The following is a 19,315-nucleotide window of genomic DNA, read 5'->3' as shown; positions in this document are numbered from 1 at the left end:
GAGGGGGGAACCCAACATATGATGTCATGCATGGCCAACCCCTCGAGTTGCTTCGGCTCTATTTCCGGGGCCATCCTGCAACCTGCATTTCGAGGCGGGTCTCACCTGAATGGTTTTTCGTTTGGCGGGTTTTTCCATTTGGAGCAGATCGTGGATCTGAGGAGCATTTGCGAGCGAAACGTCAGCGAGCACGGAAAGGCGCACCCGCACAATTTCCCGCCCCGATCCTTCTTGCAAATGCTACAATACGAGGCCAGGAAGTGGTTCAATTCCACTTCGATCTCGCCTTGGGTGGTGGTGCAATCCGGGATCTGACACACCACCGCCGAACCCCCGAACCCCCCGGACCCCCGCAGGCCCGCCCAAGCCATTATTCATGCTGGCCGCCCACCAATCAAGCAATCACACAATCGAGCAATCCCAGGCCGGATCGAACTAACCACCCGCACGATCGCCCAGATACGAGATCAGACCGCGTGCCGATATTCGTGGCCAGTCCTCGTTTTCGATTCGCCTTCACCGCGCTACGAGTCAATAATATCTGGTTGTATTTGGCTCACGGATCACTCACTCCATCGCTTGCTCACAATTTTCATTTCTCTCACAATGAGTAGGATCACAATAACAAAAGCTCAACTAGCGTTGCCCACTCACTAGCCACTTTATAGGCCAAAGTCGCGCCCTTGTCAGCCCCTAGTTCGCCTTCGAATCATGAGATGGGGTAAAACGACGGATTAAGGACTCAGATTTGAGTAAAGCACATTTAAGTTCCCAATATCCATGAAATGTCGGAGCCTATCCAGTTTTATCGTGGACATTGAGTTTCCCAAGCAGCCACTTAAGGTAATTTTGCCCACCCCGAAGAGTACTTGGCAACGCTAAGAATAACATTCAGAGAGTGAGAGAGCTGCAGGTTGGCTCCGAGCTACACTTTCTTCTTGGTCAGAATGGTGCCTGCCTGCTGGCGAGGCCAGGAAATTACTTTCGTCGGCCAATGAAAACATTCATTGGATTCATTTGGACGGACAGAGGCTTCTCGTTTCAGAAATGTGTGGTATTCTGGATGCTCGGACATCATTAACAGCCATAAGAGTCACCTACAAGTCGGTATATCTTAACTTTAGATTAACTAAGCCCATTCCCTCACACTACATTTACAGAATAGTGTGTGGAAACGCGACCAACCTCATTCTCTAATGCATTCCTCAATTGGTTCAATTCAAATCTGCCCTTTTTCTCTTGAGGCCATTTATGTCCATGGCTCTCTGGTGGTCTGGTTATCTCTTTCTGGCAACACTAGCTCCTCCCCATGGATAAAGCGGCAGGCACCAACAGAGGCAGCCTGGCCTCTTCAGTCCTCATTCTCAGCGAATGTATGAAATTCATAGACATGAAAAGAGGACGCTGGACCCAGTTTTGGCCGACAAAGCAAATGCGGCTTATTTTTACTTATATTTTTGTTCATATGCTATTCGAGTTACCCGAAAACACACCAAAAAGATCATTACCTTTTCCTACTTTATTCTTAGTTATTTAGCAGAGTTCAACATAAAAAAGATGATGACCAAAAGTTGTTGGCATGCTACAAGGATACAATATACAGCTCTCTGTTTATCCTTATTTGGTTGTCGAAAGTATTTGCAGTTTTAGCCTTGTGGGGGTTGAAGAGTCTTTCAGAAGGCTTTGTGATTGTTCTGTCGAGCAAGCTCCCTTTCGATCACCCTGTCACCCATTCGTAATTTCCGAAGCAGCTTTACGGTCACCCTCTCGGGTTCTTCTTCAGCTGTTCACTTTTCCAAACGATTTACCACATGTCAGATATGTTTGATGGAAAGAGGCACGCTTTCACCGTAAACTTACAAATTATAATATAATACTGTTCGTCAAATCGCCTGAAGTTCTGTGTCGTGTTTTTGTAAGCTGGCTGTCCCTAGATCCCGGTGGTCTACTCAGCACAGTGATGTATTTTTTGCGTATGAATAGATCAGCACAAAGTTGGTCAGCAAAAATACCAAATTAAAGTCCGGCATCTTAGAGGATGTTCTTGTGTTTTTACGTTTGTTTGTCCGCAACGAGAGGACGGAAAGGAGAATGAAAAGGACTTTTTAGACAAAGCAGTGGTACGTACATCACTTGTGGTCATTTGACAACAAAAAAGGGCATAAAAATGAATTCAATTTGTGCAGACATTGTCATTCACAATGCCAAGCGTTAGATTCACTTGTCCAAAATTGTTACTGTGATGTTTGCATCATTCTTTGGGTCAGAGCAAAACTTCCATTTGGCCTGTGCATAAATCTCAAGTCAAAGCCAACAAATTCTTTATGCATTGTCAATTTACCGCCAAAGTATCAGATTGCTGACAATGGTTCCACGGGAGATCTTACATCTCTTCAATTGGTACATCTTTTGTCAAATGAAAATAGGCTGCTTGAATCAAAGAATTCCCGGATTTCACCTGATTTTAGTTCCTCTAAAAGATGGGTGGGTCAAAAAGCAAAATAAGTCACCCTTGAGAATGAACCCTGAGGACTTTGAACCATTTACTAGTTTCTTATCAAGTATGTATTGTATTTCACGTGTGATTCAGGTTTTAAAATTGATGCTAAGATTTTTATTTCTGAGGTGAGCACAACGAGAGATACAACATTAAAATCCCAAAAGATCAGGTAGTGTTTGCACCTCTGCTACAGGCTAGATAATGTTCCCAACAATTGAAGCTTTTCCTTAAATATTGTTTAAATCACCCAGGCTTTCACTACATCTTTTGAAACTTTTCCCATTGTGTTTAAACCCCCGGCAGCCATTAGACCCAAAATGGAGGAATCATTCTAGATGCTGCTGAACTGTCAAACTACAAGTTTGGAAAGCCTCACTTACCTTTGACACCGCAATGTATTCCACAAGTTTGTCATTGTTATGATTCCCAGATCCTTGATTGAGACTGCCCAATTGAATTTGCGAAATTGAAATCCAAACATTATTGATTTAAGTACCTAGTTCCCTTTTGATTTAATAGTAGGGCATGATACTGGCTTTATTCCCATTTAGGATCATGTTTTGCACATTGGCCCACTCATTTATTGCATATAAGTCATTTGCCTGTCCTGCCTGGCTTACTGAATTTTTACTTAAAAAACACTAGCTATGTTTTTGGTATTGTTGGGAAGGTTGCGTCATGAACCATTGAAGCTTGAGTAACACTGAAACAAGAGATAAATTCAAGTGCTCTGATATGAATTTGGCCTTGGACGTTGTATCATCATGAAGAAGAAGAGCAGAGACAAACATCCACAACCAACCTGCAATCTAAAGTTTCAATGAGCAAGTAAGGTTTGTTGCAAAATTTAAGCAAATCTCAATTTTTGTGTCGCTTGGCACCTTTTGTTATCAAGGCTTGATATTGAAATTTTGTTGTCTCTTACAAACCTGTGAAATAATTTTTCCAAATTTTATCAAAGCATGGTGGAGGTAGGCTGGGCACCTCTGTTTTGATTTTGCCTCATTAAATTGCATGAAAATAAATCCTAACAGTCTCAGTACCGCCTAGCACTGCCCAAACAGGCATGACATGCATAATGGAATTATCAAAACCTTCAAAGTCATTCCTTCTTCAAAAATAATATTCATATTCACGCTACTAAGACACACTAAAAACAATAATAATAATAATTTGTCGACAACTCCTTATGTGTTGAGACAAAACTAGCATAATTATGCCATCTCAAGGGCTTTTGTTCGGTTTGGCAGTTTGGCAACGCCAAGGTTGCGCCACCCTGAGGTTGAGAGATCAAGTGAGTGGTGACTAAAGTCAACCTAAATGAGCTGGGACCGAACCCGACAAATCCGACAAATCCAGACAAATCCAGACAATCCAGGGCAACTGAGACATTCCGAGGAGATTCCTAAGCCGATCTCGATCACTGGATTACAGCACCGCCTCATCGGACCCGGACGCCCGACTCACCCACCTTCAGTCCGGCGGGCGGGGAGCTCGGCCAGTATGACCCGCCTAGCCGTGGATGGTCCGACTCACTCGTCCAGGCTGGACCAACATGTCGGCTTTGGTGCCTTACTTTAACGGCTCTTGGTGGTTGAGCGCCACTGCCACGGGAGAGGCTGCTTCGGCCGCCGCCTGGGGGGACTCGTCCACCACCTCGGGCCTGCCGGCTTTAGTGGCTTGGCGCGCCTGGGCCTGGGATTGGGCCTATTGTCTGCAGGACTGGGTCGAGCATTCCACCGAGTGGGTTCACGACATTTCCGAACAGGTACACACCCCTTGGAAAACCAGCCATCCATGCTGGCGGGAAGGCATGAATCAATCAGGCTCACTTCACCCATGACCATACCTCCTCTCCAGGGCAGTCAGTACCTGAGTACCTGAGGAGGCCATTGGCCATTGGCCATTGGGGTCTGAGGCGAGATCAAGGCTGGCCTGCCCAAGATGGGGCGGGTGAGGGAATTCTCATTCCGACATCCGATATCCATGGGCCGGTCTGGTCAGGAGACGAGGTGTGAGGCATGTTTCAGGGCGAGGACTAGGAGGCCATACGGAACACGGGCTACGGAATAGATTGGCACCGGGGGGAGTCCTGAAACTGGAGGAGTCTGGACCTTAGTCGTCGTCAAATCTTTAGGGGGATTGAAGTTCACCTGGGTGAAAAAGTGATTGCGATCCGGCCAGGCGTCTGGCCTATAGAGTTTAGAAATCCAAATGGGTTTCCAGGTCTTCCATCCACCATGACGGACATTAGGCCATAAAGCAGTAAGCCATACAGGGTGGGGAGAAAGTCCGGGAATTTATTTTTTCGCCCATATCTCCTCTAGGAATCAACAAATTTGAACCAGAAATGTAAGACAAAGCTTTAATGAGTTTAGCGTTCAGTCCATCCCCTTTTTTCGCCATTAAATTTCTGAATACCCATTGGAAAGAAAGCACAAGCCGCCGAATGGAGTCAAAAAAAATTTGATTCTAGGTAAGCTCCAGGGAGACTTCACAGAGCCAGCCTTGACCACAAAGATTGACTAAATGCTGGGGTTCATTACGTTGAAATCAGGGCTTGATGGGAGGCAAAATTCTTTGGCCCAAATTGCCGGAAATGGAACTAGAAACATTGTCGATTAAGTCTTTTCTAAAGCGAGCCTGGAATTTATACCCGCTTTCCGATGTGTCTCTGAAATCTAATGATCAGAAAGGGGGGATATAATGAACACTGAATTCATTAGAGTTTTTCAGCTCAGGCCTACATTTAGGGTTAAAATTTTGTCAATTTGTTGATTCTTTGGGGATATTTTCGAAGAAATAAATTCCATCTGCATTAGTGCCACTGAAGATGGTTACTCTCACGGGTCACGGCCAATCAGTTTTGCGGTAGATGAGCACGCTGGACGATCCAGAACCAGTCCATCTGCAATTTGAAACAAAGTCAAAGTCAAAACGTACCACTGAGCCGCAGCAATTGAGCATAAGTGAAGGCAACCGATCCGTCCCACTGCGTTTTACCGAGATTGAATTGGCCATTCAATTCGGTTTATATCAACACGTTTAGGCAACGGTATTCTGATGGAAGAGTCAGGATGGTAGTGCCATGTCAGAACTGCTCACAATATGACCGTTCCCATTTTTTGACGTAACCTGTCTGATAATTGAAATTTTGAATTGATCACGATGCGAGTTGAATTTAATGTTTGTCTCTGCGTAGCACCCAAATTCACCTGATAAGTCGAATGCTCATCCAAAGTTAATCGCCATAGCCCCGTACCCCTCTCGGCAATTTTTGATGGGTTGATGCTCCGGATGGAACGCACAGATGGCCATGGTTCCGAGGTTTAGTTTGTGTCGGTCTCGGGTCTCAGGTCTCTAAGAGGTCTTATTCCATGGTGGATGCATTTGATAATTGCGTTGTGTATGCGCTTCATTCAATGTCCTGAGAAAAAAAGAATGGGGCTGGTGGACTCCCACACGTAGTAGTCATTTCAAATTTGGGGGTCTTTGCTGGAGAACAAGTGTTTACCTTTGCTCTGCCGTATATTAAATTCAACTAAAACAACCAGCAGATAAGATTTTGATTGTCAATTGATGTGCGCATGATCTTTTTTATAGGTGGTCTCCGGGAATTTTTCTTCCGTGTGGGACGTTTTTGGACCCGAATCGCGTGATTTCGTGACGAAGCTTGAGCTGACCGATTTCCAGTGGAAGTTAATTTGGGAGTTCTCACTGATTCTTTTGGGTAACACAGTGCTCGTGATATTGGCTTGGCGAATCTACGGGCCCCGCATCATTCACCGTTTCTTCAGCCCCGGGGGGCGGAAAGTTCTCCAAGATTTGCGGCTCTCGATGTCCGAGCTGAAATTGCCCAAAGAGCACGATTTCAAGTATAAATAGAGACCTCCTCCTCTCTCCTCCTCTAAGTCAAAGATAAGCATACTTATCATTAGTCATAAAATAAGGTATTCACGTAAAAAGGAAAATGCCGAACCCCATCAAGCAGTTCTTCGAAAAGAAGAAGGCCGAGGCCAAATTCAAAATGGCCGGCCCTGGTCAAAAACTGGGTGATACGTCCGGAGAAGCTGCTCGCCGAGCCCAAGCTTTGGAGCGTTTTCAGAATGACCCACAGGCGGTAGCGGGACCATCCCGCCCTAAAACGGTCTCTGCAGCTCAGCAGCAAGCGGCTCAAGCGGCCTTGTCCAGGTGAGCCAAGTGTTGGAAAGGCTTTCTGAGCGTAGAACCTTTGAATGTTCTCAAGACCATACCCTCTTTTGCCTATTCAGATTGGATAGTAGTCAAAGCACGGATTTCAGCAAGAAGCGCTCTCAAGCCGTGATCCGTGCCCAAGCCATGAAGGAATTGGAGAAGGAGAAAAAGGTACGTGGGAGATTATTGAAAAAATATCAACCCCTATCACCCGTTGCAAAGCATGGAATCGTCCGATGTCGAATATCATTCTGTTAAACGGCAACTATTCACACTACTGCAATAGCAGCAAAAATGCCAAGGGTACACAACTCCGTTGAAATCCCGTCTTAATTTGGACATCGATAGCGAATTCGGAGTAGAAATAGTCATCTAAAGATTGATCAGTTTTTGCTCGATCTTTCATAAAAGCAATCATCTAGAGAAATAAGCAAACCAAAGTTGTTATTAATAGGATAAAACCGTAATTATTGGTTGGCAATGTCATGGGCAATGGCTTTAATTGAGAATAGTGCACTTTTGCTTCGACAGTATGATTTCCTAATCACAGTCAGGCGTCCAGTCCTTAATATTTCTTCCCTACCAGACTGGGAAATTGTTAACGAAAGCCTTTCTGTGCAATCTGTCTCTGGCCAGGTGTAAGGACCATATTTCAAACAAAAAAGAAAGTTCAAGAGCACGATTTCACGCAAAGTTACCCTTTGAACTTGTCACATGCAAGGACAGAATGATGTTGGGACCGCAAATTCTTGAGTTATACCCATTCCTATCACACCAAAGTTGGCACATTGAAATGAATGGGTTCGAACTTGAATGTATTCGGATAAAAAGAAACGAGGATAGCCGCAAAGGCTTTTCTCTGGAATAAGGAAACTATAATACCCCCGCGATATTCATGATACTTCTAGACTGGATTGATCTCGTCGTAGCTCTCACGTCTTTGGTTGAAGATGAATCTTCGTTATTTTGGTCTGGCCAATAGTTGCCTAGATAGAAAACGAGCTCGAAAGAAAAACTTTCTCTTTCAAATTGAAAAGAAGCTGTGCTTTGTGTCGGATATCTGGGTAGGCACGTGGAAATAACTTGGCCCCAACCACTTAGGGTCCTTTTCCCTCTGTCCCTCGAGCTACGTTCTCCGGGCAACTTACTTTACTTACCATGCCTTCCTCCCCCATTAGATTGATGATGAAGTGAAAAAGTTGCGTGAGACTTACAGCGAGAAGCCTGTGGTGGAATTGGAAGGTCCCTCGACCTTAGTGTGTTCCGGAGTCTATTTCCATTGCCCTCTGATCGGGCCGGAAGTGTTGCCCAAGGCGGAAATGAAACAGAAGATCAAGGATTTCCTTTACCAACAACTTGAGGATGAGAAAGCACTCACGGCTTGTCTCATTATCCACACTATGGCCAAAGATGACGAGAAGGTAAGAGAGGCTCCCAAACAGCATGAATAAGCGTATGGTTTTAATCGTGGCCCAATTAAATTGAAGGTAAAATTAGACTAAAGAAGATGAGAAACTTTTGGTTTGTTGCTCAAAAAGACCCATCAACTTGGTGAAGCAAGTGAGGTCGTTCTGGGTTATTGTGCGAAAGACCTTGATCCGCCAAAACACTTGATGCAGTACTTTTACAAGTGCTCTCTAGAAAGATGCCCGAACATCAAGGGCAATGCAGACAAACTAACTTGAGTGTTGAGTAATCACAATGGCTGTTTTTGGCGATTCTAGTGGCGGGACTAAAACTTGGCTTCCAGTATCCAAGTTCAAACAAATAAGACAGCAACTTGGTAAACAAGATGAAGAGGCAAGAATTGTGAAACAAAGCCTTTCACATCATTTGCTTTGTTCGACAAGTGGCTCTTTAATTTGGACAAGGGGAAAGTCGAGTACACATCCTTTTGACGTTACTTCTTGGTTATCATGACAGGAGAAACAAGTGGATTGAACATCTCCAAATTTCATTTATGACGACCTGAAATGTGGAATGGCATTTAGAAAACAGACAACACAACAATTTCTGCCCGATTGGATAGCAGGATTCAATGTTTTTTGTTCAATTTAGTCACCAAGCTTAACATAGATGATTTCACTCACAAGCAACATTTTGCCCCGGTTTTGCTAATTGGAGAAAGGAAACTCCAGATAGGAAATAAAGCTTTGTGTAGTATGGATTATTAATTATTAATACGAGGACTTCTAAGAACTCTTGTGGGATAGCACTGGAGCTCCATTTCAGTCGCAAATGCATGCAACAAAAGTCCCTGATCGTACATGTTCCATTCACATTGAGCCAGAGAAATCTCCTAGTGTCCTTGAGGACCGCGGGCAACATTTAGCTTGGAGCAAACAGGAACTTGAGACAACGTCCATATGGCTCACGTCCAGTGTTATCAACCAGATTACTTGGAAAGCCTTTGGTAGGAAGTGCCCATTAAGATAGAGTTGGTCATGTGTGGCTATCATGAAGATTAAGAAGCCCTGTCATGATGGCTCATCCCCTTATGTCCCAAGAAAGCACGAGAGCGAGGATGTATCCATCCGTACTGTTGATTTAAATGTCCCACTAATAAGACCAAGTAACCGCGAATCCCCGTGTTTTCCCACCAACATGGTCGATCTTTCCAATCGAGAACGGATTCACATGTCTGTGTCTGGGACTTGGATTGATTCGGTCCATTTGTCTGGCTTATGGCCGTGGTTAGTTGGCCAGGTTGGAGACCAACTCGTTAGCAGTTCCAAAAAAGGACCATTAAGGAATTATCCCGAGTGAAAACCAGGCGACATTCCATCTGATGAAGAGCTTGGCTTGAGTCTAGTTCTTGAAGGATATTACTTATAGAGGAGCGAAGACCGAGTGCACTATGGCGTAATGGCACCAAATTATAGATTGTGATGTTTCCATCGACGAACTAGAATGGCCTACTTCGTTGCATTGAAATACTGACTCTGAATGGATTTGCTGCCCCTTCCCATCCGTGGAACAACCATGGATGCAACTGGACAATCCAATTTGTTCACAAGGCTCTGCAATGAAAGAGAACGATGACCATGGTGAGCAATGTTCCCTCGTTAGTGATGATTCAAGGTATTATTTGATGACTCGATAAGTATCCATCCACTCAAGTCAGCAGCCTTTACTTATGACGTCCGATTGGCTTTTTTTCTAAGAGTTGGTGTGCACAAGCTCCGATAGGATGCTCCAATGTTTTAGAGAGCTCTGGTATTGAAAGGCACCAAAGGCAACGCCTTGCAATGATTTATAGGTGATTTATGCGATCCTCTTCGACAATGGTCCCCTAAATGATGACGGGGAGGAGTAGCAGAAGGCGATAGTGAGATGCTTTCCAAAAGCCTAACCCACCAGCCTTGTACTCAATGTGCTGTGTTTCCGTCCAATTTCCAGGCCAAGAATTGCGTGGATACCCTATGCAAGTACATAGACAACATTCTCAAGGACCCGAGCGAAGAGAAATTCCGCAAAATCCGCAAAACCAATAAGGTCTACCAAGAGAAAGTGGCTCCCATCGAGGGACACGACCTCTTTCTTGACGCTGCAGGCTTCGAAACAATGACCATTGATGACCAGGTAAGCGATTCTCGATGGTAAAAGTTCACAAAAAATAGTCTGTCCATGGACTTGATGTCGTTGGGGTTGTGCTCTTTATGAGGGGATTTGGGGACGACATGATCGATAAGTCATGACCACGTCAGAAGCTTCTTTCTTGGTCTTTGCCAACTCAGCCCAACTCATTTTGGGTCATTGCGTTTTTTCTGTTCGACACAGGAGCCCGCCCCTCTTTTAAGACTGGGTTTCTCCTCCCTCGTTGGATAGAAACTGCTTTTTACTTTTTAGCTGAGCTTTGGCAGAAGAATGCTGTCAGTCCGGTCAACTGAAGATTTTTTTGGTTCAAAAGAGATAGTTGTGATCGTTGTTGTCGTCCTTCCTGGATAATCCTGAACACTGTTGATACTCGGACATAGATCGATGATATACCATCGTCATAAACGTACAAGGCCAAGCTAAAGTATGAGTACTCAAACATGGCTCTAGCTCATTAACCACGGCATCAGAAAAGACCGCGATTGTGTCATAAGAAGTGCACCCATGGATAAGGATGCTCTCAGGAAGAAGAAAAAATATTTTAACAATAGGACATTTTTGTTGTGCACGTATCCTCCAAGCCATTATTTGGGTAAAAATAGATATTGTCACTTTTACGGATGATGGGCTTGACCATTTTGCTCTTAAATTTGGAACTGTTTTTTTCTTACTTTGCATCATTTTCAAATCATAAAATACCTTTTCACCATTTTAAATCTTGGATCAACTGATTTTAAAAATTTGAGAGCAAGATGTCTAAGCTGGAAAAGAATGTGCTGAACTAAAAATGTTTTTACGATAGTCTTCAAGTGTGTTTCAAAGTATATGATATACCTTTTTCATCGCGATACTTTCTCGCTGTTCATATTTATTTGATCGCTTTGCCGACGTCGTCCGGTGAATTCGGGAATTTGTCCTTCAGTGCCTCGATGTGTGGCCTACGCCTGGTATTGGTCGAGGCTCCCCAGGACCACATGGACAGAAACCAATGGGTTTCAAGTCAGAGCGTCACCCTGAATTCAGAGGAAATGCAACGCAGTTATGAAGGAAATGGCAAGAACAGTTATTTATGCAGCGAGACGAAATAAAAGTAATGTTTTCACAGTTTCAGAAATGTTTATGAGTGCCCATACTTTAGATACGCCCTGTACATATAGTAGAATGCATTTTTGTGAAAGGCTTGCCAAGCAAATGAACGCTGGGTTAAGAGAGGGTCTTCTTTCCTTTTTGTTGCATGGCTGATTGTTGGAAGAGAAAGTAAGTAAGGAAGGGTGTCTCTTTGAGCTGTACAGAGCTCCTTTTGTTGCCACGAACAATGCAAGGCTGCCAGCCTTAGGTGTGCGAGTGTTCCAGTTTGAATGTGATGAAGTGTTCTGATATTAATCCTTTTTCCCTTGTTTGGGGGGCGCCTTTATTCATTCCAGGAGTTTTGGGTGTTCTCCTCGGAGCGCGTCAACGATGAGCAACTCGAGACTTTGTCCTTGCTGAAGGATGCCTTGCTCTCGAGCGAGCCCATTCGAGCGGAACTCGATCGGGGTCTACGGGTCCTGATGCCCGCTCAAGCGGCCAGGAAATTTACACTTCCGCCCGATTTCTTCTCGGTGGGCGTGGATGAGATTCGGAAAGAGCAGCAAGCATTGTAAGTAAACATGACAATGAGAGATTGACGAGCGGTGTTGCGAGGCCGAAAGACTAAAAGACACGAGACTAGCGAGGTTATTCAAAGGATTTGGCTTCCTCTTCATAATTTCACAAATCTTGCCTCCAGTTCTTTGAGCGCTGTTTGTATTTTAGCCTCATTTGAAGACCAATGCCGATGCTAAATGATTAGAACGTACTTGTGCACGACGCCCACTGCGAAAGACTAGGCTTCACAATACTATGTTTCAGCAATGTTTTTACACTTGGGTGTAAGAAAGTAACCATCCTCGCACCTACTGAAAGTAGTAGCCCTAACAACCTAGTGGGTTGGTGTTATCGCCTAACCGTGTGATGAACTGAGATTGAGTTTGAAAAAGTTTTCAATGCTCTTCTCTGCTATAGAAACCTGGGGAATGACCCGCTAACTTTGGAATTGCAGCGTCCTTAAGACGCTCAAGTCCACTCAAAGTTTTGGACATTCCGTGATGACTTCAACAACGAGTTTGAATGCGAGATTTGCTTTAAGTAAGGAGGACCCTCACATTGTGAATTGCACAGTCCTGGCTGGAACTTATGCAAGCCTGAGGGCACTTCTGAGTATTCACACTGAGAGAGATTCGAGTCTTTTTGAAGGAGCTCGAAAAAGGACTCGTTAGAATACATTTTCGTGTTTTCAGTGAATTTCGTCGGAAATCAGACTTTACTCAAAAATGAATTGGCCTTGTAATAAACTTGCCTTTGAAAGGTGCTTGACTTAGCCTGGTTTAGGGGAGCAATGACGATCGTTTTCTGCTGGGTGCCGAGGGGTCCGGGTGTGGAGTGGGTTGTCCTGGGGACACACAGAGTCCGGAAGGCCCAGTTTGATAAAAGTGAAAAAATAAAAATAAAAGACTTTCACGAGGACACGACTTTTACCGGACTCGACCCAACCCTAGGCTAGAACGAACCGTCATAAAGAAAAAAGTCAGTGGGCTCTCACAATGACACGCTTTGTCAGGAGCAAGAATGGCCCTCGATTTAGTGTTGTTTCTGTCCCCATGATGCTATGGACTTGGGTTGGTCATCATGGACCTTGAGAGGAGGCCAGCGAAATGCTGGTAAGAACGATCTGAGGCCATGGAGAAGAACAACATTCTGAATGAATGGAAGTCATTAGCGAGGAGTGGCAATTCTCATTTGTTTCAATAATGTTCTGTCTGTTGCCAAGAATCTGGTTCAAAATCCCGTTGGAAACGAACCCTTACAATCATCATGAGAGAAGATGGTCCAAATATGTTAATGCTTGTCCGACATATTGTTTGTACTGGTGTTTAGATTTGTCTTTCGGCATCGTTACTTGAACAAAAGACTGACAATTTTAAATGAAGCTGGACTGGTTTTTGTCTTGGAGTTCTGCACCAAAAATGCCCTCAGTGAGAAAAAAAGAACCAGAGGACTGAGTCGCAACATCCTCGGCAGTATTTTAAGCTATTTTGAAACTACGAGTAAGTTCCTCTTATCTCAGAATGCATTTTGCAGGATGAAAATGGATCAAAAATACGATGCAATCAAAGTAATGATTTGCAAGAACTATTCCACGTAAATACATTTTGCATCAGCCTGTGCAGGCAAATTACGAAATTCTCATATTGCCGCATGCAGCGAGTTTTCAGTTCAAAAACCAATTTGTGCATTTCAAATTGATCATTTCTCCGTGTTTTGAAGGACATGGCTGTAATGTAACACTTTCTCACATTCTGTCTCTAACCAGGTTCTCTCAGACAACAAAAAATATATGCGCAGATTTTCCATTTGTTCGAGAAAAAAAAACCCGCAAGTTTCATTGGGAATTTGTAAAGAGAACTGGGACTAACACAATGGACCCATTGGTTTTTGTTCACTTTTAGAACCGAGAACCTGGAACGCGAAGGAATGCTGCGAACCAAAGCCATGCGAGAACGAGAGCAACAACGTGAGAGACGAAAATATCGATATTCCTTGATCAGAGTTCGATTCCCCAACGGAATGGTGATCCAAGTGAGTGTTGTTCCATGTTTCTGCTTGTCAGCAGTTCCTATTGTTTTTTTTGCGCAACCCCAATTTGAAATTGGAACCTATTTCTAGGGCACTTTTTCGGTGTACGAGAAGTACCGGGCGATCCATGATTTTGTTGCCGAATGTCTGGAGCATCCTCTGCCTTTTGTGTTGTACGAGGCCGGATCCGGTGGACATCGTCTGGAGCAAGGGGACTACGACAAGACTTTAATGGACCTGGAACTGATCCCATCTTCGTTGATGACCTTTGCTTGGCACCCTGAAGTGGCGGAAGAGGTCAAAGCGCAGATCGGCGAGAACGCCACGTACCTCAAAGTGGAGGTGCGCCTTTTAGCAGATGAAATGTGATGATTCCATTTTACGAAATCCAACATTATGATTTACATTTTACGTTGATGAAATCCGTCTTGATGTGGGTTGGTTTATTTCTGAAATATAATCTTGACTTCGAGAGAGAGAGACGTCTAATCCTTTTTCCCCGTCTGCCAGCCAACTGTTACAATAGAGCGATAATCCCTAGAGGCTGCGTCAAGCACGGGTTCATAACGTGGCGGCAAGTGTGGATTTGGGAAGGAATGAAGGATCCCAGGACGTTAAGGTGAAATTAAATGAGGTTTGCTAACGGTGAAAAGAGACGGCAACACTTCTCGCTTCCAAGAATGGATGCATTACCAGCTCCCACACACTGACAAGAATAAAACATCCTACTTACTATCCACTTCGCATCACAAAGTTTACACCGGCAACAGACCAATGCACTTCCGAAAGTGAGTGGAGGGTTATAAGGAACACGTATTTTAAGGAGTGCCGCTAGACGTTCTGCGGGAACAACAGATTTGACTTGGAGCTGACAGCATTAGGTCTCTACTGTAGTAGTTGACTACTCTCCGAGATCAGCACCAAAACACCATCCACCCCAGAAAATATTTATGAAAAGAGCAATCTCGGGAGTGAATTCGAATGTGGATCCTCGTGGGTTGTTGGGTGGTTATCGCCATCTTTGTTGGAACAGGTAACCCTGAAGCAACGCAACAGCCATAACCGTTGAACTGTCTCCTTAGAAATATGCCTTCCCATTCTCTGGCACACCGTGCTTATATCTCATATTTGGGAGCGAAAAGGGATGGAAGGAGAAGATCCAGCCTGCTTGGTTGGTTTGCCCGCCCACATCAACCCTTAATGGCTTGTTCATTTCAGAACTTGGTTGTGAGCCTGTCTGCTCAAATCCTTTGGCCCCTGAACAACCGCCAACCACACAAATAATAATGTTCGTCTTTCAAAAGAACAATGCCATGGATGAGCATGGTGCCAGTTGAAGTTGGTGCCATTTGGCCGAGATATATTGGGAAAACTAACACTTGGGATTAGGCTCCATGGTCCCTCGTAAAGCATGATTTTACTCGAAGGCTTGTCCCCTGAATGAATGAAACTATCGCACAGCTTTGCGAAGTTTGGGCCCGTTTATGCTAGACAACTCCCATATCATCGTGTGCCAATGTTCTTCCAGTCTGGGTTCGTTCGACGAGTGAGAGTTCTCTTTATATTAGGATTAGGACCGTCTGAAGTGTCCTCCGCGAGGCTGCCCGGATCCATTTCCCTTCAAAGTGACGATGGGCTGGTTGGGGATGAGGATGTGCAGATCTGGGTCATGGACCCCCTTGGTGTCAGAAGAGTTTCCAACAATCTTCGAGATGTGAGCTGAGCACAAATAAATCCATTGGGCATCGCTGATTGACTTCTTTATCCAAACCCCAGCAGGACAGCAGCTTTGTTGACAGCCTCGGTGAGAATGTGGATCCCATCTTTAAATTAGACACCCTGCCAATGGGTGAGTGAGGCTCCCTGATGTTCCAGCCTTAGGGCTCACGCCTGGGCTCTGGAGGAGCCACAATTTACACCGCTTTTCTCTTTGGTCGTACTCGCTCACTTGGAATTGCCTTAATCCTGTCTCAATTGAAAGTTCTGCTTTGGTTTATTGCAGCTATTGGACCATCGCTCGCCACCAGAAAAGTCATTAGTGGAACGATTCCTCGTTCCAAAAAACCCCAGAGTGTTCCTTTCTTGGATCGGAATGGTCTGCGTGGTGGTGGTGGGATTGTTTCGGAGTTTTCAGTTGGGCTGGATACCGGACTTGATAGGGCCGAAGTGGAGGGATCCAAAAATGGACCCGAGTGGACCAACACCAAGGGCCGCGAATCCCTTGGGTTAATGGAAAGACAAGGCTATGAGGACTTTGCCCAAGGTTCTCAAGACGTCAATAGCGCTGGCAACAAACGAGAACTTATGCGCGAGGTAATAATGAATTGGTACCTCTTGGTCCAAATTGTTCCGAGGTGTTTCTTATTGGGTCGATCCAATGGAACGACTTACCAACCTGTTTCACTTGGTGGGCTCTTCAAAACCTGGCCAAGAGATTCCAGATGAATTGAAATGGTGTATAAATTTTGGTGCAGACTAGAGCCTCTTTGGCCCGGGTTTTGAACCATGACAAGAAGTTTGAATCCTTGGCTTGTTCCACTCTGGAATGTCTGGAGCACGAGTTTTCCAAGTTACGATTCGACAAAGTTCTACCGTGCGTGAACACTGAGATCCCATCACGACCGGATTGGCTCAAAGTGCAATTCTGAATCAAATTCCCAGGAACCATTGTTCCATGCCAGAGGCAGTGAGCCTTAGATTGGATCCAAAAGCGAAACTGTCCCAAAATCATGAGCAAAAAAAAACACCCAGGCAAGCCCATGTTTGCAACTGCCTTACGTCAACTTGGATTGGGGATGCATTAGGTGCGTTAGAAGCCGAAAAAGTCCCTGGTGTTGTAGGATAGTTTGGAGGAAATGGTCCTTAACCGGTAATGCGATCGACGTTCTCGATTGCTTGCCAATGTGGAAATCCATTGACGTCCCAGGATCCCTAGGTCCCTTCCCACTGAAGATGCAGATCAAAGCCATAATGGAATGATTGGAGGTCTGCCTTTCTCGAATCCTGAGCTGGCCCAATTTTTGGCTTGGAATTGCTGTAATGAAGTTGTTAGTCTTCAGGGTCAAGGTCATCTCGGTTCGGAGTGTTTGAACAAGCAAATTGCATTCTTGGCCTACCATGAGATTTCTCAGTTGGGACCCCATTAGTAGAAAGCTTCATCTCGGCACGTCTGACATAATTAAGGCCTCATCCACTGTGTTTAGGGACCTTTCTCATCGTCGTATACACTACAACAGTACTCGACTGAACCTAAACCAGACAACCAAGCACAGGCCGTCAAAAGTTTGGACAGTCACTGGCACGTGAACTCAGAGACCTCACATTTACTTACTTACTTCAGACAGTCATAGATTGAACAAGACTCGTTGAGAACAAACTGTAACTTTTTTTTTAATTGATAGAGTAGCAGCTCTAATGTGAGGTTGCCATAGATCCAAATATAATGTTCCTGTGGTACATTTGAGAACAAATTGAAATACTTGGATGGCATTTCAAAATCCTTCATGTCATAGGTTTTTCATCTTAGTAACATCAAGCAATGATATCTCATTTAATGCTACCAAGCCGCATTTTCGTTAGAAAATATTTGTGTATCAATGTTGTGCCTCTCTTCCGATCAGCTTTCCAAAATAGAGACTGAGACTTGAATAAATTGTTCCATCGGTCCCATTTTGTTGTCTACTCTGCAAGCGAAGCAATGATCACACTTCTGAAATGGTCTCTGTTCCATGGAAAAAGCTTCAAATACGCAGTTGCTTGTAAATATTTCGTGGTTTCAGTTCTTGTCTCAGGCTCTGCTTATCAGGCCCAACCAATGAGAAGTGCCAGAAGTCAGTGTCAACAATAATTTTCAATGAAGTTGGACAGAATACCAAACGAGGGTTAGAACCATTGTCAGCAGAGTGGGAGTGCATCTAAAGTCGCCTCGTGGTGTGCCAAAAGTTAGATTTCATCGACATTTTTCTGCAAACTGCGAGGCAAACTTTTTCAAGCTACAACGAAGTTGTCGGATTAAGGATACATTCGAAATTGATCCAACTTGCTTTAAGCGTTCGTCTGGGAGTCATTTCCTACGTTTAATCAAGGCTCCAAACCACAAATCGAATTCACTAGACATGTCATTGTTCCACAACTTTTGGACCGCCAAATCTGACATTTCAGTTGGTCAAAAAACGTGACTTTGTGTGCTTGATGGGCAAGACAAATACTGTACAGCAACTTCACATTCAACCAAATTGACTCCATTAAGGTGGGCATTTTGGCCTGGTCAGAAAAGATATCGCTTTATTTGTGTCTGTGTGCTTCTCTCTTTCAGATCTATGGTCCAATGTCTCAGGAAGATGTTCCACAGCAGGATGGACCCAAGACTTTGGGCAGCGAAGCTCCTGGCATTAGAATGATGGTAATCAAAAGGCTGAAATGACATTGGGGAGATATTCTTGGCCTGGGGTACAAGAGAGATCCTCATCTGCCTTTAAGATAGGAGTTTGTGGCCTTTGATATAGAAATTTGGCACAGTCTTGTCAGGAATTTCTTCACCAGCAATCTGATATTTGTTCTGGCAGATTTTAGTCTAAAGTAGAGTAATACGCAGACATGAGAAGGATCTCGGCAAGGTCCCTTGCAAGGGTCTATCCCATGGTAATGTGACCAAGTTTTCCAGTCTAGGAAATGGTCTGGGTCGGTCTCGGTTTCCAACCTTAGTCAAAGAAATTTTCTCTCCCTGAGGATTGAGATCTGATAATTTTTGGGCTTTAAATATTCAACGAGCCGCTTTGACTCTGTTCTCCAACTTTTAGATGAACTCGCTGAAGGATGGAGGGCTGTTAAAATTCGGTGAGTATATGTCCATAAATCAAAGGCTTTCCATGGAAGCAGCAAAAAAGGTCCTCTCTCCATTCGACTCTTGAATCTAGATGGATTAAGTGGCAATGATGGATGGTCGATTTTCGAGATGAAGGCCACCGTAATGAAACCATTATCACTCAAGAAGAAGAAGGAATATCCATTCTCTTCTTCCAAAACATTGAACCAACCCACGCTTCCGTCAGATTTGCTGGAATAAATCACCATAAAAAGCCCAAATTGGATGAATTGTCCAACAGGGTGTAAGCTCTTCACTTCGATAATCTACTCTCGGTTTCTTGTTAACCTAATCATTGTGCCCGAACTCAAGCAATGTCCATGAATTCGTTCTTTTATCGGAAGAATCCAGTTTTTGAATTGGTAGACACTGAAGACGTGTTAAATACGAATGATTTGAAACACTTGGACCAAGGCTTTGCTTCATTATACTAAAAAACAGTATATTCATGAAATTACTTACGTTCTAGTTGTTTCAGAAGGCCAGGTGAGGGGCTATAAATATTA

The 19,315-nt window shown here is 44.2% G+C and overlaps 3 protein-coding genes across 4 annotated transcripts in view; 2 read left to right on the top strand and 1 right to left on the bottom strand.

The window, feature by feature from the left end:
- The window catches only part of LOC131879551 (uncharacterized), a 4,258-nt gene extending 3,476 nt beyond the window's left edge, over positions 1–782 (bottom strand). Inside the window, exon 1 of the mRNA XM_059225907.1 lies at positions 106–782. Coding sequence (XP_059081890.1) covers positions 106–138 — 33 coding nt within the window. The 5' untranslated portion in view covers positions 139–782. The remainder of the gene's footprint in view (positions 1–105) is intronic.
- Positions 783–3,795: 3,013 nt separating this feature from the next.
- On the top strand, positions 3,796–14,423 carry LOC131878988 (UBX domain-containing protein 6-like). The gene is made up of 8 exons (XM_059225172.1): positions 3,796–4,268; positions 6,104–6,691; positions 6,772–6,865; positions 7,873–8,115; positions 10,094–10,276; positions 11,716–11,930; positions 13,819–13,948; positions 14,036–14,423. The coding sequence occupies exons 2-8, from the start codon at positions 6,471–6,473 to the stop codon at positions 14,312–14,314; spliced, it is 1,365 nt and encodes a 454-aa protein (XP_059081155.1). The 5' UTR covers positions 3,796–4,268; positions 6,104–6,470; the 3' UTR covers positions 14,315–14,423.
- A 278-nt stretch (positions 14,424–14,701) lies between these two features.
- Positions 14,702–19,218, top strand: LOC131878989 (uncharacterized). Of its 2 annotated transcripts, none has more exons than XM_059225174.1 (7): positions 14,702–14,978; positions 15,514–15,659; positions 15,725–15,794; positions 15,948–16,258; positions 18,261–18,347; positions 18,745–18,781; positions 18,862–19,218. In XM_059225174.1, the coding sequence occupies exons 1-7, from the start codon at positions 14,927–14,929 to the stop codon at positions 19,008–19,010; spliced, it is 852 nt and encodes a 283-aa protein (XP_059081157.1). In that variant the 5' UTR covers positions 14,702–14,926; the 3' UTR covers positions 19,011–19,218. The 2 variants fall into 2 exon arrangements, with proteins under 2 accessions (XP_059081157.1, XP_059081156.1); XM_059225173.1 differs by having other exon boundaries at positions 15,722–15,794.
- Positions 19,219–19,315: the final 97 nt, after the last annotated feature.

The sequence above is a fragment of the Tigriopus californicus genome, chromosome 4, assembly GCF_007210705.1.
Source record: "Tigriopus californicus strain San Diego chromosome 4, Tcal_SD_v2.1, whole genome shotgun sequence".
Classification (NCBI taxonomy): domain Eukaryota; kingdom Metazoa; phylum Arthropoda; class Copepoda; order Harpacticoida; family Harpacticidae; genus Tigriopus; species Tigriopus californicus.
The sequence above is the reverse complement of the archived record's forward strand: the minus strand, read 5'-3'. Positions and strand labels throughout refer to the sequence as shown.

Excerpts from the sequence above, each read along its gene's own strand:
- LOC131878988 (XM_059225172.1), top strand. The coding sequence starts at position 6,471 with ATGCCGAACCCCATCAAGCAGTTCTTCGAAAAGAAGAAGGCCGAGGCC. Across the intron at positions 6,866-7,872 it reads AATTGGAGAAGGAGAAAAAG|ATTGATGATGAAGTGAAAAA; the intron begins GTACGTGGGAGA and ends CTCCCCCATTAG. Across the intron at positions 11,931-13,818 it reads CGGAAAGAGCAGCAAGCATT|AACCGAGAACCTGGAACGCG; the intron begins GTAAGTAAACAT and ends GTTCACTTTTAG.
- LOC131878989 (XM_059225173.1), top strand. The coding sequence starts at position 14,927 with ATGTGGATCCTCGTGGGTTGTTGGGTGGTTATCGCCATCTTTGTTGGA. Across the intron at positions 15,660-15,721 it reads TTTCCAACAATCTTCGAGAT|CAGGACAGCAGCTTTGTTGA; the intron begins GTGAGCTGAGCA and ends TCCAAACCCCAG. Across the intron at positions 15,795-15,947 it reads ATTAGACACCCTGCCAATGG|CTATTGGACCATCGCTCGCC; the intron begins GTGAGTGAGGCT and ends GGTTTATTGCAG.